Source organism: Typopeltis vanoorti, chromosome 18, assembly GCF_054136105.1.
Source record: "Typopeltis vanoorti isolate ZY-2024b chromosome 18, IOZ_Tvanoo_1.0, whole genome shotgun sequence".
NCBI classification, from domain to species: domain Eukaryota; kingdom Metazoa; phylum Arthropoda; class Arachnida; order Uropygi; family Thelyphonidae; genus Typopeltis; species Typopeltis vanoorti.
Window position 1 is genome coordinate 2605625 of NC_143566.1, and position 26285 is coordinate 2631909.

General features: G+C 36.2%; 1 protein-coding gene across 1 annotated transcript in view; it reads left to right on the forward strand.

The window, feature by feature from the left end:
- Window positions 1-26285, forward strand: part of ACC (acetyl-CoA carboxylase) — a 1393224-nt gene that overhangs the window by 304886 nt on the left and 1062053 nt on the right. The window contains exon 15 of the mRNA XM_090408519.1: window positions 19891-20041. Coding sequence (XP_090264645.1) covers window positions 19891-20041 — 151 coding nt within the window. The remainder of the gene's footprint in view (window positions 1-19890; window positions 20042-26285) is intronic.

Genomic DNA, 26285 nt, shown 5'->3' on the forward strand with positions numbered 1-26285 from the left:
AGAGGGAAATGGGGCCAGTGGTTTTGAGGCAGTATGGTGTGAGATAGAGGTGAATAGAATCAAATACTTGGTGGGATGTTGTTATAGACCTGGTAATGTGGATGGTGGTGATAGTGAAATGTATAATCAAATTAGTCAAGCAAATAAGAAAAGGGTGATCATTATGGGCGATTTTTAATTATGGCAGTATAGACTGGAATGATGAGATAGCAACTGGAAGTAAAGAAAATGAGTCTCTTGAATTATTGAGGGATAACTACCTCACAGACAGTGTGTAACAGAGGGCACACAAGGATTGATGGTCTTGGATTTGGTCATCTCATCACAGGATGTAATTATAAATGAGGTGTCAAATCATCCACCAATTGGTGAGAGTGACCTGAGGTGATTACCTGCGTGGTTGCCAGCAGTGTGAGGACCTCTGTGAGAAAAGGGTATATGTGGAACTACACGGGGGGGGTGATTATGAAGAGCTCAGGAGACAGCTTGCAGGTGTAGCATGGAATGAGGAGTTAGCTGGAAAAGAGATCAATGCAGCTTGGGGGATTTTCAAAAAATATTTAGTGGATGCAATGTCTAAATGTATACCACGGGTGAGAAGGTTAAATAAGTTAGGTGTGAGATGGATGAATAAAGAGATTAAGCATGCAATACAGAGAAAAAGGGCATTGTGGAGGCAGCATAAGAGAAGTGGAAGTAACCAATTTCATGAGTTCTACAAAGACCAGGCAAGGAGAGTGACTTGGTTGGTGAGAGTAGCTAAAGAGAGGTATGAGCAGCAGTTAGCTAATGAAGCTAAAAAGAATCCTAGGGAGTTCTTTCGATATGTAGCCAGCAAAAGAAAGAATGATTATGGAAGGATGACATTGATTGGAGGAAATGGTATAAAGACAGCTGTTGCAGAATGTGTGGTGGAGATACTTAATGAGCAGTTCATAAAGATCTTTCAATCTTGTGAATGTGACTTCATGGAGAGATTAAGAGCAGTTGATGATGGGGAGGAGAGACTGACTGTAAGTGAGCAAGAGGTGTTTGGGGAGTTGAGTAAACTAGATGTAAATAAGGCTGTGGGACTTAATATATCACCGCGTATTCTGAAGGAATGTGCCAGAGAGTTGACACCTGCCTTGACATATTTTTTTAATACGAGTCTTGCGCTTGGTCAAGTCCCTAAAGAGTGGAAGGAGGGCAAGATTGTGCCACTTCATAAAGGAGGTGATCGAACTCAAGCATCAAACTATAGGCCTATCTGTGTGTCAGGTGTTGTGGTTAAGTTGTTGGAGAAGCTTGTGAGAACTAGGATCCAGAGTTGGGTTGACAACAATGGTATAATCTTGGATGGACAGCATGGATTTGCTAAAGGGAGGTCGTGTTTTAGTAATCTACTTACTTATTACAATAAAGTGACTGCTTCCTTGGACAGAGGAGAAGGATACACAGTAATATACTTGGATTTTGCAAAAGCTTTTGATAGAGTACCTCATGATAAGTTGACAGTCAAACTAGAGCAGATGGGGTTGGATATTAGATTAGTGCATTGAATTGGAGACTGGCTATCTGATAGGTATCAACAAGTTGTGTATGGGGGTGCAATATCCAGGAAAAGGAAAGTCACTAGTGGAGTGCCTCAGGGATCTGTTTTAGGGCCATTACTATTTAACTTGTATATTAATGATATTGGCGAAGATTTGGATGGAGATATTCAGTTGTTTGCAGATGATGCAAAGTTGGGACGAACCATAAAGAGTAGTGAAGATGTTGTGGCCTTGCAAGAAGACTTGAATAAATTGAGTGATTGGGCAAGCAAATGGGGATGTGAGTTCAATGTTGCAAAATGTAAGGTTTTAAAATTTGGAAAACAATGATGGGATGCAGAATTTATGCTTGGTGAGAATATATTGTTGGAAGTAGAGGAAATAAGAGATCTGGGAGTGATAGTGGATAAGGATCTAAAATTTAGGGGACACATCACCAAAATTGTGAAGACAACACAAAGACTTCTGGGAATGATGAGGAGGACACTGACGTGTAGAAGTAGGGAGATTCTTGTTCCATTGTATAAGGCTTTGATTAGGCCACACATGGACTATTGTGCCCAGATTTGGTCACCTGGTTTTCAGAAGGATGAAGAGATGTTGGAAAGGGTCCAAAGGCGACTGACTAAGGTAGTCTCTGACCTCTGGAAAGTCGAGTATGAGGAAAGATTGAAAAGATGTAATTTGCAGAGTCTAGTGGAGAGAAGGAAGAGGGGAGATATGATAGAGACCTACAAGTTGGTAAGGGGTTGTTATAGGATCAATGGTGGAGAAGTTCTACAGAGAATAGTGGGAGATCAGGGGAGAACCAGAGGTCATGCCTGGAAACTGTATAAAGAGGGTGTGAGTAGGGGAGTGAGAGGCAGGTTTTTTTCGTGCAGAGTTGTGAATGATTGGAATGCCTTGCCTGAGAGTGTGGTGTCTGCAGGGAGTTTGAATGTGTTTAAGACCCGGTATGATGAGATGTGTGTGAGATAAAAGGACCTCCTAGATGAGTCTTTGACTCCATGAGGTCTTGTTTAATAATAATAATAATAATATAGATTACCTACACGCTAGACTCCACATCACTGCTGCAAAACTCTTCCAACTAAAAGACATTATTCCATCTAACATAAAAAAAAAAACTCCTATATCATTGTATCTGCGAATCCCTTCTCAGATACGGTTAGCTGTCTATGCAAACACATCAAACCACCATCTAACAAAATTAGAAATATTACATAGGAAAATTGTGTCAACAGTGATTTTATATACAGTGACCTTATACACAACAGCCAATATCCGACCAGCACATGGCGATGCACAGAATCCTGAGCATTAAAAATCTGAAACATAATATTACTAAGGGATGCCCACGCTACTCAACAACCTACCAAGAAATTTAAAACGCATAGACAACTACAGAACATTAAAACACAAACTCTGGAAAATATACCAACAAAGTTAATATTCCATTAACACTAATATACACATCACAAATCACCTGCATCCAATGCCTACATCCCATCCATAAACAGTAACAGCAACATAAATAGTGAAGGCTAATCCCACTCTCTTCATAAAAGCTAACCCAAGCTTCAAAGTAAGTGAGATTAATCCATCTCATTCAAATACACCTAATCCTCATAACCAAAGATTGCAAATTATGTAACAAAAGAGATAAGAAAAAAGTTGTGCATGTGTAAATAGGCTGTAATAATAAGCTATGATATTGATATTGAAAAAAATTATCTACATTTACATTTTAAAAAAAATCACCGTACTCTACATTTTGTACTGAACACAATGTAATAGTATGCTTTATTGTATATATGTAAATACTCTGTATGATGATAAATAAAATGTTATTACAGTTTAAAAAAAATAAGTATGTAATTTATCTGAGACATTATCATATTTTTATTATCCATTATTCAAAAATTCCATGTAATCTTCATTGTTAATATTAGAAGAAGACATGTTGTAAATATAGATGCAAAAAAGTATTATTATCAAAATTTTAATTGAAATGCAATGTAGAAAATTAATCACATATGCAGCACTTAGTGCTGAATTTTGTAAAAATTACAAGTAGGAATGTCACTAAAGACAATTATTGTAATTGTGTAAATATTTTCGAAATCAATAAAAAAAAATCATTATCATTATTTTTGTCATTATCATTCACTGATAACTTTACTAATTACTGTGCTTTCCTGTTATTTTCTGCTGAGTTCTCCTTTTCTGTCTTAGTTCTTGTAAACACTTTCTGCTTTCTTCAACCTGCTGAATTATTCATGCTAATCTTGAATTTCATATGTTAATTTTTTTTCATGTCATCAGTATAATGGTTCTTTAGTTCTGCTGGGTTTTTGGTGCCATTTTTTTAAAAACTATATACATTTGACGTTTTAAGAGATATTTGTAAATGTACTGAATAAGTAACAACCATAAACACATAATGATCTAATGAAAATACACTCATCTAAAAAAAAAAAAAAAAAAATTACAGAAGCTGCAAATTACATACATCTGTACATGGAATAGCCTCGAACCAGACTCACTAATATTCTAAATTAAAATATTATTAATAAGTGGAGGTAAGTTGGCAAAGGCCATGCTATACATGCTGCATGATGTCTAAAAATGGAACTTGACAAGATGCACAGTGTGGCTGCACAGTGTGGCTGAAACTAATTATTCTAATGCTGCTTCATCAATTCATCTGATCAGACCACACTTAGACTATTGTTCTCAGATTTGGTCCCCAGGATTTCAAGGGGATAAATTAACTGTGGAAAGGATACAAAGACGGATGACAAAGATGGTTTCAGGACTGTACAAGCATAGTTATGAGGATCGACTGAGGGAATGTGGACTGCAGAGTTTGGTGGATAGAAGAAGGAGAGGTGATATGATTGAGACTTTTAAACTGTTGAGAGGTGGTTACAGGGTTGACACTGGGGAGGGGAGTTCTTTCACTTGGTTGAACAGTGGGAAGGAGTGATTACAAGAGGCCATTCCTGGAGGTTACAAAAGGAAACTGTGAGCAAGAGGGTGAGGAGTGGTTTCTTTGCGTGGAGGGTGGTTGAACTGTGGAATGTATTGCCTGATGAAGTGGTGAGAGTGAGAACGGTCAATGAGTTTAAGGAGTGGTATGATAGACTCTGTGTTTCTTAAGGGGGGCCTCCTCTCGATGAATCTTGGCAGACTTTATGTTCTTAGGAAGGACCTCCCATTATGAGTCTATTGACTCCATGGAGGGCTGATTTTGCATTTAGAACAGGAGAAAGTTCAGATCGGAAAGAACTAAGGGCTGCCGTAATAGCAGTTAAGTTCATGAGTAGTTGTGATCTGTTCATGAAGCAGTGCAAAGCTAACAAATCTGTAGATATGAAAAGCCTTAGATCAATAAAATTTTTATCTGGAACTTAACACATGTGGGTATAATTTTAGTGTCCCTGCACCCTTTTAAGAAAGCTAGACAAATTAAGTTCTTTGGATATAATAAGATTTTGCCAGTTATGGTCTACATCAGATCTCTGGGCTTAATCATCCACCTCTGGATACTTGACATTGCCAAGATAAGTTCTGTCACTGAGGTCTTCTTAGAAAATTAACATCTTATGGTCTGACTTCCTTCCAAATCAACCTGAGAGAAAACTAGTAATCCTACTGGATTATCAGTTTTCTCTCAGGTCATTCTCTATGTCAAATGGAGGAAGGTGATCTCTCTTTATATTTTCCTGCTAACACAGGTGTTCACCAGAGTACCATTATTTCATCCTCTCTTGTAGTATATGCATTAGCAATCTGTTTTTACTGACCTCTAACTCTGTTCACAGTTTTGCTGATAACACTTTCCACTCATCTTACTCATATGACAAACCATAATGCCCTAAACAGTAACCTCTTCACCATCATGTTTCCTAAACAGTTGCCTAATTTTTCCCCCTTGCAAAAAAAAAAAAAAAAAAAAAAAAAAAAAAAAAACTTCGTTATTCTGCACTTACAGGGTGTTCGGGATAAATTTGACAGTTTCGTAAGGAAAAAGAAAATCTTCTTTGTATCTATTAAATTTAATGAATTGACAAAAAAACATTACAGGCAGAGTTAATTACAATACTATCAACAAGATTTACTCAAAATAACCACCATTAGCATCGATCACAGCTTCAATTCTGCTTCGGAACCTCGAACAAGCTGATGCTACAGTCTCCCTGGGAAGGGCCGCAAAAACTGTTTTAATTTTATCCATTAACTGGGCTTTTGTATTACTGGAAGTGCGATTGGTGTCTTTTTCAACTGCGCCCCATACAAAATAATCCATGGGGTTAAGGTCTGGGGAGTTTGGAGGCCAAACATTTGGACTGGTGAAGTCGTAGAAATTTTCAGACAACCATTTTTGACTTTTCCCAGAGGTGTGGCAAGGGGCCGAATCCTGCTGCCATACATACGGCCTACCATTGGCTACCCTTGTTATCCAGGGCTTGACTACAGTTAGCAACTCCACGAACAAAGCCCGAATTCCAATGCCAGGGTTCTTCAACACCTGTTCCTGCAGATTTGCGAGGAATTCTGCTGTACGAAAGCAATCAGATCGTCTGCTAGGGATCTTTCTTCTTGCTACATCCTCGTAGTCACCATTGCAAGTCTCTAGTTCATGCCTGATTGTTTTTACTGTATTCAGGGAGCATTGGGCAGCAGTCGTAATATCCTTATTTTGATGGCAGGCACGAATCATCATGATACAAGTTATTCTCTTCCATGATTCAGGTGGGTTCCAGCTATCCATCCTTTCTGACATCTTGTATATGAATGAAGAAGGGTCCAAACTTTTAAATGAAGAGAAGTGTGTGTTAATACATGTAACTTACGGAAAAATATAATTAATTATAAATATGTCAAATTTATCCCGAACACCCTGTACTTTCTTGAAAGGCACTTTTTATGACAATGAAGAATAATTCATATTTATGAATTTAGGGACACAAAACACATGTATTGAAAAGATTATTTTACTGATTAATAATAAAATAATGACGTTTCAACCCCTGTATGGAGGTCATCATCAGAAGGATACATGTGTATAAAAACCAAGCTACATGCTGTTGCACTCTATACAGGTAAATTATCTACGTTGTTAACTAATCCTTTTTCTTAGCCTTCCCTCTAGTGATAAAAAAAAAAAAAAACCTACAATAAACTCTGCTAAAGTCCTCACATACTAGGATTCTTCTGGAATTATACATTTTATATTGTTATACTACGATTATCTTCTGGATTTGTACAGTACAGGTTGCTATTGAATGTGTTCAGGAAACAAAAAAAAGAAAAACCACTTTGTCTTCTTGTATTGAGATTTTTCTTCATGATTGCTATGAAGGTTGCAGATGGGTCCTCCACATTCTTGGAATGGTTAAACCATCATTTTTATTCAGATTCGGATCAAGTTTGAGCATTTCACATGCTTCCTTGAATTTCTGCTCGAACCAGGTTTTGGTGCGGTATAGGGACTTGGTACTTTTCCAATCAATTCTGTGGTATGTTTAGAGTGCGTGGTCAGAAAGGTGGTTTTTCCAAAATGGAGGTATTTTATGTGTCATTTGTGTTCATCCTTTCTGATTGGGATGGTTTGCCCGGTTTCCCCTATGTATGGTATGTTACATGTGCAATCTATTTTGTAAATCCCTGGGTGGGCTAGGTGTGGCAGGGGATCCTTGGAAGAACTGAGTAAGTATCTTAATTTTGTCGGAGGTTTAAAGGTGGTTTTGATGTTGTATTTGTGTAGTGTTCTGTCTATTTTTTCAAAAATGCCTCTAACATATGATATAGCAATAGCATTCTTGAAATCTTTTTTGCTATTACTGGTATCTTTATGGAGGATCTTGTGAATGGTATTTATACTGTATCCATTTTTTATAAAGGTATGTTTGATGGTCTCATATTCATGGTTAAGAAGCTTGTTCATTTGAACAAATGGTTTGAGCTCTGTCTTTAAAGGTGTTTATGACCCCTAGTTTTTGTGTTGGGTGGTGATAAGAAGTTTTGTGTATGTACTGGCCTGTGTGTGTAGGTTTGCGGTAAACTGAGAAGGAGAGACAGCCCGAAGGAAGATGTGTGACGTGTGTCTAGGAACGGAAGAGAGTTGTTTTTTCTATTTCAATGGTAAATTGGATGTGTTTGTGTTGTTTGTTCAGGTGACTAAGGAATGTATCTTGCTTCGTCACCGTGGGGCCAAATGACGAAAATATCATCGACATATCTGAGCCAAATTTTGGGCTTTAGGCATGCCGATTCTAGAGCTCTTTGCTCAAAGTCTTCCATATAAAAGTTCGCTGTTGGGTGGGGGGGAAGTGGTGAGCCCATGGCTGTACCCTCTTTTTGAAGAAAGAGAAAGAGTGTACACCGACCTTAAAACTGGCCTTGACCACGCACTCCCAACATGCCACAGAATTGATTGGAAAGGTACCAAGTCCCTACGCTGCACAAAAACCTGGTTCGAGTGGAAATTCAAGGAAGCATGATCTGCAACTTTCATAGCAACCATGAAGAAAAATCTCAATACAACAAGACTTGGAGTGTTTTTGTTTCCTGAACATTCAATAGCAACCTGTATACTGTACAAATCCAGAAGATAATCGTAGTATAACAATATAAACTGTATAATTCCAGAAGAATCTTAGTATGTGAGGACTTTAGCAGAGTTTACTGTAGTTTTTTTTTTTATCACCTGAGGTATCACTTGAGCTAAGAAAAAAGATTAGTTAACAGCGCAGATGTAATTTACCTGTATAGAGTGCAACAACATGTAGCTTGGTTCTTATACACATGTATCCTTCTGATGATGACCTCAATACAGGTGTCGAAACGTCAAGTTATTATTTTATTATTAATCAGTAAAATAATCTTTTCAACACGTGTGTTTTGTGTCCCTAAATTCATAAATATGAATGATGATCACCGCGTAACCTTAAAAGAAAAAGTGAAGAATAATGGTTGATAGGTTGGCCACACTAGATCTTTCTTGGCTTTTATGCATCGACATATTTCTTTTATCTCAACATCTTTCTTACCTCAAATCTATGGCTTGTCTGTCATATGTAGGCCACATACTGCTTGAGCATGGCATTCTATAAACTCCTGGGTATTTGTACAAGGGGAAGATGTCCTTAAGAGACCTGAAGAAATTGCAAACCATTGGTTGATAGCAAATAGCTCATCTCTTTTTTTTTCTTGGTCACTGTTATTGAAAGAAGGAAGCTTACAGATATACCAAAACAATGCAAGTCATATAACTGCTGGCCTGGTTGGCTGAGTAATTTGTGTACCTGCTCTCCAACCAACATGTCACAGTTTCAAATCTCATTGTGTGTATGGATGTTTCTGATTGTCTTTAAGTGGGAGATGAATTTCATTGTCTGGTGAGAGACCACCTCCCTGTTTATTGGAGGCCTGAAGTGACTTGAAAAAAAGTTCCATGTTTCGTCTTGAGTTTCTGGACCATGCGAAACATAAATTAAAAAATCACAGAACAATATATGAAATTGATAAAAAAAAAAAAAAAATGGGAAAAAAATTCTTAGCCCACCCATTGGGCATGTGTACAATAGGTTTATAAATGACCTAGTGTGGGAACCACACACACACACACACACACAGATGTGCCTTGGATGTTATGTAAAAGTGGGTTAATAAGTAGGACATCATGAGGGTAATATATTTTGCTTGGAATTGAATGCATTGAATTGCCACAAGTATTTCTGAATGATTTCCTATGAATTACAAATCATGCACAAAAAATATGTTAGGCATTTTGTGAATAATTGTTGCTGCAAACTCCTCTGAGTCTTTGCATGTGGTAAGAGGCCTCTCCTGTATAGTAATAATATATTAATAATTTTTAAGTTCATTCTGCATTCTAGGATTAAAACAGTAATTTTACATATTTCTCCAAAATTTGACACTCAGTATGCTTATAATACTCCCAAACTGCATCAACTGCTAAAAGCTGAATATTTATTATTATTATTACGGGTGACTCCAGGGAGTCCTTAGACTCATCGAGGGAGATCCCAAACATCATGTCCACACAACTATACGACATTCTCACAGTATCTATCATACCTTCCCTTGAACTCGCTCACTGTCATAGCACCCACAACAGACTCTGGCAGCTTATTCCACTCATTTACCACTCTCAAAGTAAAGAACCCAGCTCTAACACCACTGCTAACCACACTCTTGCCCAGCTTCCATAGGTGTCCCCTAGTTCTCCCACCACCAGTCCTGATCTCAAAAATATCCTCTGAATTAATCATATAGAATCCTTTTAGTGCAATTTGAATGTCTCAATCATATCTCCCCCTTTTCTGCCTATCAACCAGTTTCTGCAACCCACAAATCTTCAACCTATTCTCATATGGTTCATTCCATAGACCTGCTATCATCTTAGTTACTCGCCTCTGGATCCTCTCCACCTCCTCCCCATCAAAAAAAGGAACCGAGATGACCAAATCTGGGCGCAGTAGTCAAGATGAGATCTTATCAAGGCTCGGTACAGAGGTACAATAACTTGCTTGTCTCTGCTCATTAAGGTATTTTTCAACAACCAAGTGAGTTGATGAGCTGATTTAGCTACTTTCGCAATGTGCCCCCTAAACTTCATCTCCCTATTCACCAACACTCCCAAGTCCCTGGCCTCATCAATCTCTTGGAGTACAGTTCCACCCATGTGGTATACTGCTGCTAATCTTTTCACCCCGAAATGCATACCCTTACATTTTGTCACATTAAATTGACATCCATTCTCCTTAGCCCAGAACTCCAATCTATTTAAGTCATCCTGCAAGACTTTGACATCTTCTGCATTCACTATCGCCCTCCCCAACTTTGCATCATCAGCGAACAAATGAACTGTTCCACTTAGATCCTTCCCTATATTGTTAATGAACAGATTAAACAGCAGTGGTCCAAGAACAGAACCCTGCAGCACACCACTAGTCACAGGCCATCTTTTGGACTCTACTCCTGAATAAAATACTCTCTGATATCTCTTCATCAACTACCCACCTATCCATCTCACAAACCCTATATCCATTCCCATATGTTGCAGTTTACAGATTAGAATTCCATGTGGTATCCTGTCAAATGCCTTAGCCCAACAGTATCACTGTAAACCCATTACCCTTATCCATTTCAGCCATCACTGTGTTATAAAACTTTAGCAAGTTACTGAGGCATGATCTACCCTTCACAAAGCCATGCTGTACCCCATACATTATCTCATTTTCATCAATCCATTCCTGTATTTTTCCCTTGACCACTTTCTCCAAGACCTTGACAACGATTCCTGATATGCTGATCGGTCGGTAATTTGCAACAGTATTCTTGGATCCTCCTGTATGCAGTGGAACCATTTTCCACACCTTCGGGACTAAACCAGACCTGAGACTCAGATTAAACAACATGGTCAAGGGCACTGATAATTCTTTAGCCGCTTCACGTAAGACCCGTGCCGGTATACCATCTAATCCACAGATGTATTCACATAAAAGTTCTGTATTAGATTATTCACCTCCACTTCATTCATCGGCCCGTATAAACTAATGGTTCCTTCATTTTTTCAATGTCACCACCTGGATGATATACGCTTGCAAAGTGCTCGCTCAGTAATTCCACTATATCGACTGATTCAGTGACCTCCTTACCATCGGCATTCCTTAAAATCATTCTGCCGTATATGGGTTTTTTTTTTTTTTTTTTTTGCTTGCAGCATATTGAAAGAACTGTTTGGGATTCTCTTTAGCTTGCATAGCTAGTTTCCTTTCATAATCCGCTTTTGCTTTTTTTTTTTTTTTTACCACACTCATTACCCATCTGGTCTGTGCTTTATACTGTTCATGTACACAGTTGTTTCTTTTTTTGCAGTTCAAGCTTAATGGTTTTATTCATCCATTTAACCCTTACTTGTTTTACTATTCGGACCCTAGGTGTACAATCAGCCATAACCTCCTGTAAATGCTCCTTGACCACTTCCCATGCTCTATCGACATCCAGCCCTTGCAGTTTTACATGCCATTGCACTGATCCAAGCAATCTCCTAAGCTTGTCATACTTGCCAACATGGTAATTCCACATATACCCTGTCTTAATCGAAAATTCCACACCTTTAGCCACCTCCCAGGTCAAGATCTTATGATCACTCTCACCAATAGGTGGCAACATGGTCATATTAATTACAGTCAAATTCTCAGATGCGATTACCAGGTCAAGCACTCTCAAACCCCTAGTATTTTCAATTACTTGATGTCTCAGATAGTTATCTGTTAATAATTGAATAAAATCCATTTCCTTCCTCACATGTGTGCTCTCCTCCTTCCAATCAATGTTACCATAGTTGAAATCCCCATAATAATTACCCTCCTTCCACTCATTTCATCAGTTTGTTTATGCATACTATCTCCACCATGTATAGCAGCACCCAACTGTATGAGATCTTTTTACTATCCTGCAATACAACTTCAATTCTCCTTGGCTGCAGTTCATCAGCTATCATCAATAACACTCCTCTCCCCCATTTTATTCTCTCTGTCCCTCCTAAACACACTATAACCTACACATTCTGTCCTACTAACTATATCATCTTCCGTCAGCCATGTTTCACTAATGCCAATAACCTGTGGCCAGGAAGAGCCAATCAAGGCCAAAAATTCTTCCTTCTTGTTCCTAATACTCCTGGCATTAGTATACATGAAATGCAGAGGTCCCACCTCTGCATTTCATGTTATTCTAACTATCCCATTCCGATTTCTTGTCCTGAGTACTGGCTCGGGTACATTATATACGTTCTTACACTCAACTGTCTCACTGATGTCCGCATATTCCTCCCCTCCTTGGTAGTACTAGTTTCCCTGGTTCTGCACATCCATTTTCACTTCATTCAGCAACACTCTTTCCAGTCTCCATACACGAAATCCATTCAAATGCAGACCATCCATCTTGTACAAATCCTTTTGCCTCAAACTCATTCCACACGTCCACGAATTCCACACCACACCATCTGCATAACCTGTGCATAAAGTCATTTGCGATTATGGCCCTCCTCCTATACTCCTCTGTCGTACCATGGCAACAGATTCACCATCCCAACTCTCTCGCTCTTTTCTTTCGCTACCTTTAACAATTCTTTCAAGTCCTCTCTCATAAAAAAATCTCCTTTCAATTCATTCGTACCCGCCACAACTATCAATTCTTTAACCCTTTGTTTTTGCGCTCTAATTCTTTCACTTACATCCTTAAATTTTGCACCCGGTAAGTACGATTTAGTTAAACTCCCATTTATCACTCTTCTTAATATCGAGTCACCATATCCTTCATTTCTGAAACTCTCCCACTCTTACGCTTATTATTCCTTTCAAACAGTTGTTTATTTGCATTAGCTGAGGCACTCTGGAAAGAGTTTTGCAGATGCTCCAACTGCCAAAGTAAGACAGTTTATCCCTATTATAAACCTCAAAATTGTTTTCAAATAAGTCGACAGTAGGGGCTCAGGTGCAGACCTATGTGGTACACAATTACTTTTTCTTTTCCAAGTTGTTGTTTTCTCACCCTCATTCCCCACTTTTCCAGTACGAAGTTTGCTAGCATCCTTCAGATGAGATTAACTTATGTTACTCATTAATCCATTGTATATTCCATCTGGTTCAGTGTGTAAGCTAATTTTTCAATATGCCCTTTTGAAGTCTAAAAATATCATTTAAATATCTTTTATCCAGCACATTCATCGATCTTTTCTAAAATAAAGCTAAAGCAAGACTTACTCTGTATGAACTCATTCTTTAGAGAATCATATTTTTATACATCTGATAAGTTGGGAATTCTCTTTCTAATCACTCACTCCAGTATCTAACCACAACTGTACATAAGCAAACTGGTCTGTAATGAGGATCATATATCTTAGCTGAACATTTGTGCAATAGCACTATTTTGTTCTCTTTTAACTCTTTTGGTATCTGCTATTTTGTATGACATCATGTGAGATCCATTATTCACAAATACTTATCATACTTCTCCTTAATCTCATTTATTTACAGAGTACTTACTACCACGTCTTGCAACCCAGTCCACCCATTCACCATCTTCCAGGCAAAAAATCTAATCCTAATACCCTCATTAATCACACTCTTACACAATTTCGATTGGTGACCTCTTGTTCTCTCCCTTTCTGCCATCTACTGAAAAAAATGTCTTCAGTGTTGATTCTATGTACTCTGTTTTTTGCTTATTAACTAGTGTTTGAAGCCCACATACCTTCAATCATTTCTCATAGGGAACATCTTCTCATAGGCTATTCCAAAGAACAGAAGTAGATGAAAGTAGATCTACAGAAGTAGATGGTTAGGTAAGTTTCAAGATGGATGTAAATGTTGGTTAGTGGTGGCTCTTGTTCTAATGATTTTGGCAGAAAGTCGAACAATAATAGTGGCCAGTTCATCAGAGTACTGTTCATGAAAGTATCAACAGAAGAGGCACAAGGTAGAAACTGAATGTCTGTGAGAGAGGGACTGAAGTGGATATGTGAGAGAAGAATCATTAATTAACTGGATTGCCCTCCTCTAGATAAAAGCAAGAAAATTTATGTTCTTGAATTTTTGACAAAAGTTCACGTAGTTGCAGAGCATGGAAGGCAAACCATGCATTGGCAGTTTGCAAAGTAGTCCCTTTGCCAAATCTCAACAGACGTGTTTGAAATGTCGAGTGCAACCATGAGAGTTTTTCCAAATTTTTCTTTCGCTTTGAGTCCAGAGGTGGGTGGTGAAAGATTGACTGTAGATTGTGAGTGGTGTAATAGTGCTGAGTGCTTGGTTTGCCAAATGTTCTATATAGAAATTGGCTTGGGGTGTGTGCAAGATGGGAACCCATTTGTAGTTCTTATAGCTGTTTGTATATTTTCCTTTCCATGAAAATTAATCATTATAGATGGTGAATCTATAATGAATAATTCAACTATTTCAGAGGGGAAATGTGGTTTAATGAAGTTACAGGTCCGTGTCAAAGCTACATTTGTAAACAGTGAAGTCATCATCATACGTATCAAGGATTTAGGCCTAGCATGGCCTGTTCCGGCCTTAGAAGTCATCGTTTAAGAGGACGTCCTGGTTTTCTTTTTCCTAATGTCTTGTACTTTAAGGCTTGTTTTGGTAATCTTTCTGTTTTCATTCTTTGAACGTGTTCCATCCATTTATGTTTATATTTTTTAATTTTTTCTATTACTGGTTCTTGGTTTAATTCTTTCATAATATCTTTGTTTCTTTTGTGATTGAATAGGGTATACTTTGCAGTTTTTCTCATAAACTTCATTTCTGCTGTTGTTAATCTTTGTTTGTCTTTTTGTTTTATTGTCCAGATTTCGCTTCCATACATTAAGACAGGTAAGGCTAATGTATTGTATACTTTTAGCCTGGTTTGTTTTTGAACTAGGTTTGGTTTAAATATAGAGTTAATTACACCTGTTATTTTTAAATATTTTGCAATTTTTACGTTTATATCTTTTTCATTTTCATATGTGATCATACATCCTAGGTAGTTAAATGAATTCACCTGTTCTAAGATCTTGTTATCTATTACTATTTTAGTTCTTGCTGGATCTTGTCCTTTAAAGGCCATAGTTTTTGATTTTTCTGTTGATATTATCATACCATAATCTTTGGATATCTCATTTAGATTTAAAATAGCTTTCTGTAAGTTATATTCTGAATTTGTAATTATTATTTGGTCGTCTGCAAAGAGGAGAGTGTTTAAGTTAACTGTAGGTGAAAGGTTAACTCCTTGGTGTAAATTTTTACTCCATTTTATTATTATTTCATTTAAGTAGATATTAAAAAGAGTTGCTGAGAGGGGACATTCCTCTCGGACCCCTTGGTTTATCTCTCTTGTATATGATAGCTCCTGATTTAATCTTATTTGTATTTGATTATTTTCATATATACTTGTGATAGCTTTTAGGATATTATTTGGTATTTGTCTTTCTTTTAATATGTTAAATAATATGTTTCTTTTAACTTTGTCAAATGCTTTTTCAAAGTCAATAAATGCAATATGTGTTTCCAAATTATATTCTCTTCTTTTCTCTACTATTAATTTTAGGCAAAAGGCTGGGTCTATACATGATCATCCATTTCTAAATCCATTCTGTACCTCTAGAATAAAGTTTTCGGAATATTTCATTAGTTTGTTATTTAAGATTCTGCTATATATTTTGTAACAGGAATTTAGTATACTGATACCTCTATAGTTTTTAGGGTCATCTCTATTACCTTTCTTAAAGATAGGAATCACAATTGCTTTTTTCCATTCTATTGGGGGGATACCAGTTGAGTAAATTTTATTTAAAAATAATAAGAGTCTTTTTTTGAATCTTGTTCCTTCGTATTTATATAGTTCTGAACCTAGCTTATTTTCTCCAGGTGATTTTCCGTTTCTTGTTTCTTTCAGGCTGATTTCTAATTCTTCTTCAGTTATTTCATTTTCGTTAATTGTTTGCCAGTCGTCTTTTTTAAAATATTTGTCTGTCCACAGTTCTGTGTAGTAATTTAGAAACTCTTCTAATTTTAATTCAGTGTTTAATTTTATGTTTTCTTTGGTATCTGTATTTAGGTGTTTCAAAATCTTATATACATTGGGTCTTATTTTATATAAATCATGTTCTAAATTAGAAACAAATTTGTTCCATGATTCTCTATGTCTTTTTCTGACTTCTCTTTTAGCTATCGCTCTTATTCTTTTATATTCTATTTCAGTGAAGTGATGTTAGAATTTGTCAAGATTAGATTTTTTATTAATGTCTAAAAGTGAAGAGAATTTTTATAAATGAGGGGAAGAGTGATTTGAAGAGATGTTTGGCCAGTTTATAGGTGGTTGTCAACTATTGGGCAAAGGGTTATTAGGTTTTTTAATATTGGATGCCTCATATATCTGATGAGGTTTGGCATGATGAGGATTTAGCTTTTTGATAATTTCTTTGGACCAGAATGTAACTTTTTTTAATAATTGATACACTTTTTCATATGATATTTGATAGGATCTCAGTCTGTAATCTAATATGTAGAGGAGGACATTAGTGAGAAGATTAATTCATTAATTCTATTGAATTCGAATTGTTTCTAACAGCTATTTAGTTTAGTGCTGTTTATTTGCCACAGTAGTAATTTGTGTTTTCATTATTGATTAAACTTAATATTTTGCTGGTTTGAAAACCAGCAAAATATTAAGTTTAATCAATTTACTATATATATATATATATATATATATATACAGGCAGCCCTCGGTTTACGCCTCACTTCTGTTTCTGAAAAAATGGGTGTAAACCGAATCGGCGTAAAATGAACCCAATTTAAATGGGAGATACATAGTTATGTTCTGCGCAGTCAAAAAATATGCTCATGAAGTATGTGTAACATTATTATATTTAAAGCTTTGATAATACATGTATATATATTTGTTAAAATAAAATTATTAATAATGAAAACAAAACAAAATTATATACAAAAAATATGAAACTTCTAAAAGATATTACATATTTTTATGTTGAAGTTCCTGGTTTCGGATTGCCTGCATTTTTTTTTTTTTTTGAAAAAAGTATCCAGTGTTAACTGCCTAGATTTTCTTTTTCTTTCTTTAAGGAGTTCAGTGCAGGGTTGAATAGATGCGATTACACTCCTTTATGTTTGCACTCCGTTCCCAATCATAGTCTATTTTGCACAGTTCATCAGTCAATGGCTCTATACTTGCAAGGATATGCTTTAAATCAACCGTTTTTATATCTCTCAGAGGACCTTCTTAGTTTTCTTTCTCCTCCTTTGGATGTTGACTTAATTGTTCGGCTAATTCTTTTAAGTCTTCATTGGAAAGCGGTTTATCATGGCTCTCTAAGACTTCTGTCACATCTTCAGCTGTAATATCATCCAATCTCACCTCTCGCGCAAGCTTGGTAACGTCTTCAATCTCCTCTTGCTCTAAGTCTTCATTGGAAAGCGGTTTATCATGGCTCTCTAAGACTTCTGTCACATCTTCAGCTGTAATATCATCCAATCTCACCTCTCACGCAAGCTTGGTAACGTCTTCAATCTCCTCTTGCTCTAATTCCTCGAAGTCGTGTATAAATGCTGGAAGAAGTTTTTGCCATTCTCCTTTTAGACACTTTGCTAACACTACATTCCAAGCTGCCTTGGTGTTGTTAATGCCCTTCAAAATATCGAATGCCCACCATTAGTCATTAATAGTTTTTCCTGAAGTGTCCAAGACTCTTACTATTTCCATAAATGTTATACGGAGGTAATAGACTTTGAAGATTGATATAATCCCCTGATCCATCAGTTGCAAAAGCGATGTTGTGTTTGGGGTGATGTAAACAACCTTGACATCCTATGGTGTTCTTACTTCAGCAAGGTTTTGAGGATGTTTTAGACCCTTGAAGGTGCATGGTGTCTGTGAATGGCACACCAACATTGGTTTAAGCTTCAAAGTTCCGGAGACATTTGCACCCAACAAAAGCGTAAGTCTATCTTTTGCAGCTTTAAAACCTGGAGCAGAACATTCTTCACAGGAAATGGAGGTGTGTATGGCAATTTTTTCCAGTAGAGCCCAGTCTCATCAACATTAAAAATGGGATCAGGAGGATAACTTTCTTGTTCTACATAGTCTTGAAATTCTTTAGGAAAAGCAGCCACTGCCGCAACATCTGCACTTGCCGCCTCACCACATAATTTGAGACTGTGGCACTTACTTTGAGACTTAAATCTCATGAACCAACCTTTGCTTCCTAAAAATGTTTCTTCGCCTCCATCTGTTTTTTTAAGATCCTCAAAAATTGTTTTTGCTTTCTCAGTTATAACAGCCTGCATCAGAGGAATGTTTTTCTGATTTAAGTCATCCACCCATAATGATAATTTTTCCATTATAACTTACTTGTTTTGTATTTAGCACTGCCGTAAATTTTTGCAGAGACTGTTTTATTCTATCTGTATTTTTCATAATTGTAGTAACAGTCGATGGAGGTAAGTTCATACTTCTACAGTCATTAGCACGTGTCTGTCCATCTTCCATTCTTTGAATCACCTCAATCTTCTTTTCAACTGTGATTGATTTCTGTGCCTTCTTAACATCAAGTTCTGCTAACTTTTCTCCACTTCTTTTATCACACATGGTATGTAATTACATACTTTATCAATTTAAATAGGTATGTATGTAAAAAAAAATTAAATTGAACAATTAGGTAGATTCAAGAGTAAAACCAGGTTTGATATATATACGTCATAGTTGCTCGGTAAACACTCAAACACTAGAGTGCCTGCTAGTGTCGTTTCTCAGTCAGGCCACACTACAGTAAAAAAGCATGCTCAGGCTTCCTGTGTTATTGTGAATCAGCGTAAATTGAACCGTTGTGAACCAAGTGGTGCCTGTGTATATATATAATTTTTTTTCCCCCCTCTTGGTGGTGTTTATACCATAAATCACTATGAGCAAACTGAAAGATCAGCCAACATCTGCTTAAGAACATAAAAAAGATACACCTGTAGTTATGACCATGGACAGTCAGGTCTAGCAGAGTATACATTCGTCACCATACAGGATCAAACCCTCTTTCCAATAGGCTGCAGGTCTGAATCATGCTATAGACATAAATATTTGTGATGGTCTTTAGGTGGGAGATGAATTCCATCATTCTACATGCGACCACCACACTGCCTATTAGATGGAAGCCTGTAGTGACTTGAAAAATTCTATGTTGGATATCTAGAGCAGGTTCTGAATTATGTAAAAATTAAATTTCTAAGAAATATTAATAAAAAGTAAAGCAAATCCTTAGGCTAGTTTCATTATTAATGTGCTATTGGTTTATCTCCCTTTATGAATGCAAGTTCTCACGTGAAAGGATTTTTTTTTATTTTTAAAAACCACCCTAATTTAAATAAGTATGGATATGTTATACAAACTGTAATTCTTAGGCATCCCAAGTTACAACATAGTCTTCTTACTGGTACCCATAGAAGGCTCTTTTCCTAAATAGACTGAAACATAGACTTTATTTTACTATATTTCATTTTAGCGTTACTTATGTATTTTTTTCCAATTTATATTATAATCCCCTATAATGTCTCGGTGACTGAGAAGAAACATTAGAAGTTAAACTGATATCTAAATCATTCCTTCTCTTTTGATATTGTTAAATATTCCAGGAACTAAACCTAAAAACAACACAGAATATAGGAAGTAATATACTGTGTTTTCACTATTTACTGCAAATCTATATTTTTTTTTTAATGTTATTTTTATTGCTTAGGAATTTTAAAAACAAAACAATAATTTGCAGGAATTTGGTTGTTGCTCTGAAGGAGCTGTCAATAAGAGGAGACTTTCGGACTACAGTGGAATATCTTATTACCTTATTAGAAACGGAGGATTTTCAAGTGAATACAATCAATACAGGGTGGTTAGATCATCTTATTTCAGAAAGGATTCAGGTATCTGTTTTAAACAAGCATCATTTTTTTAAAATTTAAAATATTTATTATTTTTACAGCTATTTTTCCTGCTTTCGTTTAGGATTTAAAATAGATTTTATCTATTTTAGAACTTATTTAAAATAGATTTTTATGAGCATTTATTATAAAAAAAAGAAGTTGTGTACACAACCATTAGTTAATTTAGGTGATTTAAAACAATTTGCTTTATGGGTATGAGAATATTAGGATCATCTAAATAAATTATCTAAGTAAGTTTTGTCATGTTTACTTATTTCATTGTAATTACATATTATACTGAGTCCTGTACATATTACAAAATTTGTTTTGAAAATATGGAATGTTTCTCCAACATAGAATTCTTGAGTTTTAAATTGGGTGAGTTTCAAACCAGCATTCTAATTACGTGTGCAAATCTGTAAATAAAGATTTGAACATGTAATTAGATCTGCCTGTTTTTGGAAGGTGGGAGAAGGCAGGGGAGGAGTAGAAGAAAGAAAGGGAAAAGCTTCTTAAAGATTTCTTTCTTTGCAATATAGCATTATTTTATTTAAAAACTTTCGCATCTTACATGTATAACAAAAAAAAATATACACAATTTTATTCAGTAACTACATTATGTGGACATCATCAGGGAGACTGACTGTTAACTACATTCAAAGCACAAATCACAATAAGTCATAAAGCATGCATGTACTAGCTCATGTCGTGGTCATAGCTGAAAGTACATGATTACACTATTAGAGTTCAAAGGAACAATTGTAAAAGTTGATAGATGTTATGCACTCTCAGCAGTTGAAGTTTTGACGATTTCATAATGATCAGATTTGCATTTGCTGGAATGAAGAAGTCTTGTCTGGTTCCAGAGAACCCTGTACCAAGTGTCAATAGTGTGAGAAGCAAGGTCAGAATTGTTGTATTCCAAAAGTGTAATACTTCATACTTCTAATTTTTTTAGAAATGACAATGTAAACTAAATTATTAATTATAAAAACTTTAATTAATAACTACCTATATTTCAGCAATGTTGCATTGCCAACTTCAGGGAATCACAAAACAATATGTGCACACAGGCACTCACACTAAGCAAATGAGGCCGAAGAAAGGAAAATGAAGGCAGTCCTAGAGTCCTAAATGGATTGTCCCCTAGCAGGCTAAATTGGGTTGTCTTGGCTGTTGGGCTAATGATCTTAGAATGTATGCCTCCCAAATTTGGGGTAGCCTAATGCACCCAAATTTGTTGAGGTTTGATAAGTTTTTCAGAGTTGAAACTGACTCGAGGAATAATCTTTTGTATGTGTACTTGCTGTGGTGTTATAAAGTTGCCTTCTTCCAGCATATTCTGTGGTGGGTATGTAATGTATGGTCAGAGAGTCGTGAGTGGTTGTATTGGTGGAATCGAATGTAGTCCTTGTGTTCGGATATCCTGATATTGGTTGTCCAGCCAGTTTGGTCATAGTAGAACAGTTTGTAACTACAAGGGACCTGGTATACTCCAGGTAGGTCTAGGGTAAGTGGATGATCTTTGGTGAAGAAGATAACAGATGCCAATTTCTTATATGATTTGTAACTGGTTGTTGGATCGTATTTTCTTAGGATTTTTGTTGGTGTTTTAGATGAAGCCCAGATATACGGAATGGTGATGGATTTAGAGTAATCTCTGCTATGAAGTTGTGGTTAACTGGTTTTAATATATTTTGGATTTTTCGGAAGTTGTAGCCACTGGCTAAGGAAGTGTTAAGGATATATTTAAGATATTCCAGGTAGGTCTAGGGGAAGTGGCTGGTCTTTGGTGCAGCAGATAAGAGATGCCAATTTCTTATGTGATTTGTGACTATTTTCTTAGGAGCTTTGTTAGTTTTTCGGATGTACCCCAGATATATGGAATGGTGAAAGATTTTTTTGTGGGGGGGTGGTTAGTTGGTGGTTAATTGCTTTTAATATTTTTTGACTTATATATGACTTCATATAGAATATAAAAGAATAAGAGCCATAGCTAAAAGAGAAGTCAGAAAAAGACATAGAGAATCATGGAACAAATTTGTTTCTAATTTAGAACATGATTTATATAAAATTAGACCCAATGTATATAAGATTTTGAAACACCTAAATACAGATACCAAAGAAAACATAAAATTAAACACCGAATTGAAATTAGAAGAATTTCTAAATTACTACACAGAATTGTGGACAGACAAATATTTTAAAAAAGACAACTTGCAAACAATTAACGAAAATGAAAAGGAAATAACTAAAGAATAATTAGAAATCAGCCTGAAAGAAACAAGAAACGGAAAATCACCTGGAGAAAATAAGCTAGGTTCAGAACTATATAAATACGCAGGAACAAGATTCAAAGAAAGACTCTTACTATTTTTAAATAAAATTTATTCAACTGGTATCCCCTCCAACAGAATGGAAAAAAGCAATTGTGATTCCTATCTTTAAAAAAGCAGTAGAGATGACCCTAAAAACTATAGTGGTATAAGCATAGTAAATTCCTGTTAAAAATATATAGCAGAATTTTAAATAGCAAACTAATGAAATATTCTGAAAACTTCATTTTAGAAGTACAGAATGGATTTAGAAATGGACGATCATGTATAGACCCAGCCTTTTGCCTAAAATTAATAATAGAGAAAAGAAGAGAATACAATTTAGAAACACATATTGCATTTATTGACTTTGAAAAAGCATTTGACAAAGTTAAAAGAAACATATTATTTAACATATTAAAAGAAAGACAAACACCAAATAATATCATAAAAGCTATCAGTATATATGAAAATAATCAAATACAAATAAGATTAAATCACAAGCTATCATATACGAGAGAGATAAACCAAGGGGTCCGACAGGGATGTCCCCTCTCACAACTCTTTTTAATATCTACTTAAATGAAATAATAATAAAATGGAATAAAAATTTACATCAAGGAATTAAACTTTCTCCTACAGTGAACTTAAACACTCTCCTTTTTGCCGATGACCAAATAATAATTACAAATTCAGAATATAACTTACAGAAAGCTATTTTAGATCTAAATGAGATAGCCAAAGATTATGGTATGATAACATCAACAGAAAAAGCAAAAACTATGGCCTTTAAAGGACAAGATCCAGCAAGAACTAAAATAGTAATAGATAACAAGATCTTAGAACAGGTGAATTCATTTAACTACTTAGGATGTATGATCACATATGAAAATGAAAAAGATATAAACATATAAATGGCAAAATATTTAAAAATAACAGGTGTAATTAATTCTATATTTAAACCAAACCTAGTTCAAAAACAAACCAGACTAAAAGTATCCAATACATTAACCCAACCAGTCTTAATGTATGGAAGTGAAATCAGGACAATAAAACAAAAAGACAAACAAAGATTAACAACAGCAGAAATGAAGTTTATGAGAAAAACTGTAAAGTATACCCTATTTGATCACAAAAGAAACGAAGAAATTATGAAAGAATTAAACCAAGAACCAGTAATAGAAAAAATTAAAAAATATAAACATAAATGGATGGAACGCATTCAAAGAATGAAAACAGAAAGATACAAAAACAAGCCTTAAAGTACAAGCCATTAGGAAAAAGAAAACCAGGGCTTCCTCTTAAACGATTCAACAATGACTTCTACGGCCGGAACACGCCATGCTAGGCCTAAATCCTTGATACGCATGATGAATATTTTTTGACGGTTGTAGCCATTGGTTAAGAAGGTGTTAAGGATATGATTAAGTTTAGTAGTTAGGGCATTGTTATCTAAACTGTTTAATTTTGCAGTGATATATAAAGTTTTTATAATCCTATATTGTTGGGAGAGAGGGGGGTAGATGCATACAGGTAGATACATTCACTGATGGTGAATGTATCTATTTGTATGTGTAGGTTTTCTGTAAACATAGAAAGCTAGGGATCCATCAGGCTGGCATGTTGTCAGAGTGTCTAGAAAAGGTTGACTGTTGTTATTTTCCTTTTCCAAGGTAAACCGGATCATGGGAGTGTTGGTTGCTTAAGTTTGTTCTGAAATTTTGGAGTCTGTCCAGGACATGCTGCCAAATGGCAAACACGTCATCCACATAGGGTAGCCAAACAGTGGCCGTATGTGGGGCAGAGTTTAAGGTTTTTTCTTCAAAGGTCTCCATAAAGAAGTTAACAAGGGGTGGAGAACTCATGACTGTCCCCCCTCTATTGAGAGATTGGAAAGGATGATCCCATGGTCGACATTTATAGTTGCAGCCAGCTGTACTTCTATTACATGAATAGCATTGTTGTTGTTGGCCAAGAGGACACAGGTGGCAACAGTTGAATGCTTCAGCAGAAAAAGAATTTCAAAGAATATGATGTTGCCACATAAAAAATTTGAGTCTACAAAAGAACTCTGCTTCCAAACCTCAACTACCTCTTAACACAGTAATAAACCTATTACCCTGAAGCAATCAGTGCACTTGCACATGGCCATGACTTTTCTTTCACTGAAAAAGATCCCTGCAAAAGAAATTATGTTACAGGTAGAATGGAGGTATCTGCAGCCTTTCCAACCATATTCCCAACCATCAGACTGGATGTAGCCTCTTTACTTTTAGATTGTTCTGTCTGCCTCCCTATAGAATATGATCCCACTAGCACCCAAATCAGAACACTCCAGAGGCTCCTTAAAAAGGTTACCTTTTGGCTTGTAGAAGTGACTAACAGACTAAAACCTGTTAACTCTAGAATCTCTCTTCCCCCCCCCCCCCAGATATATGGACTACCAAAAATCCATAAGCAAAATATACATCATTATCTCATTGTGGATGGCATTGAAATACAAATTTGGCAATACAAATTAGCCAAACATTTAACCAAATTGCTCATACAATATACTAGAAACACACCTTCACACACACAAAAAACTCAGCACACTTTAAAGCCAGTATAGAACATCTCTCATTCCAACACACTGGCATATAATGGTCAGTTTTCATGTCTTCTCCTTATTCACCAATGTCCCACTGAAAGATACTTGAAACCTCATCCAAGTCAAGTTTCCTGCTGATATCTCAGCCTTATTTCAGTTCACAATGAACTCAGGCTATTTTGTTGGGCATGGAAAATTCTACAAACAGCCATGTGTTCTCCACTCTCCATTCCTGATCAACTTCTTTATGCAGACCTTTGAAGAAAAAAGCCTTAAACTCTGCCCCACATAAACCTACTGTTTGGCTACGCTATGTGGATGATGTGTTCGCCACTTGGCCTGAATACACTCCACAATTTCTCAGCCCACTTAAGCAGTCAACAGTCCATGATCCATTTTACCTTTGAAATGGAAAACAACAACAGTCTCCCTTTCTTAGACACTCTGATTACTCACCAGCCTGATGGATCCCTGGCTTTTTCTGTTTACACAAAACCTACACATACAGATAGTTACATTCACCAGCAGTCACCCCCCCCCCTCCTTCAACAGTATGGGATTATAAAAACCTATATAACAGGGACAAATTAATTTCAGATAATAATGCCTTTAACTTAACCATATCCTTAACATTTCCTTAGCCAGTGGCTACAACTTCCGAAAAATCCAAAATATATTAAAACCAGTTAACCACAACTTCCCCTTCATAGCAGAGATTACTCTAAATCTATCACCATTCCATATATCTGGGCTTCATCTAAAACACTAACAAAAATCCTAAGAAAATACGATCCAACAACCAGTTACAAATCATATAAGAAATTGGCATCTGTTATCTTCTTCACCAAAGATCATCCACTTACCCTAGACCTACCTGGAGTATACCAGGTCCCTTGTAGTTACAAACTGTTCTACTATGACCAAACTGGCTGGACAACCAATATCAGGATATCCGAACACAAGGACTACATTCGATTCCACCAATACAACCACTCACGACTCTCTGACCATACATTACATACCCACCACAGAATATGCTGGAAGAAGGCAACTTTATAACACCACAGCAAGTACACATACAAAAGATTATTCCTCGAGTCAGTTTCAACTCTGAAAAACTTATCAAACCTCAACAAATTTGGGTGCATTAGGCTACCCCAAATTTGGGAGGCATACATTCTAAGATCATTAGCCCAACAGCCAAGACAACCCAATTTAGCCTGCTAGGGGACACCCCCATTTAGGACTCTAGGACTGCCTTCGCTTTCCTTTCTTCGGCCTCATTTGCTTAGTGTGAGTGCCTGTGTGCACATATTGTTTTGTGATCTCTGAAGATGGC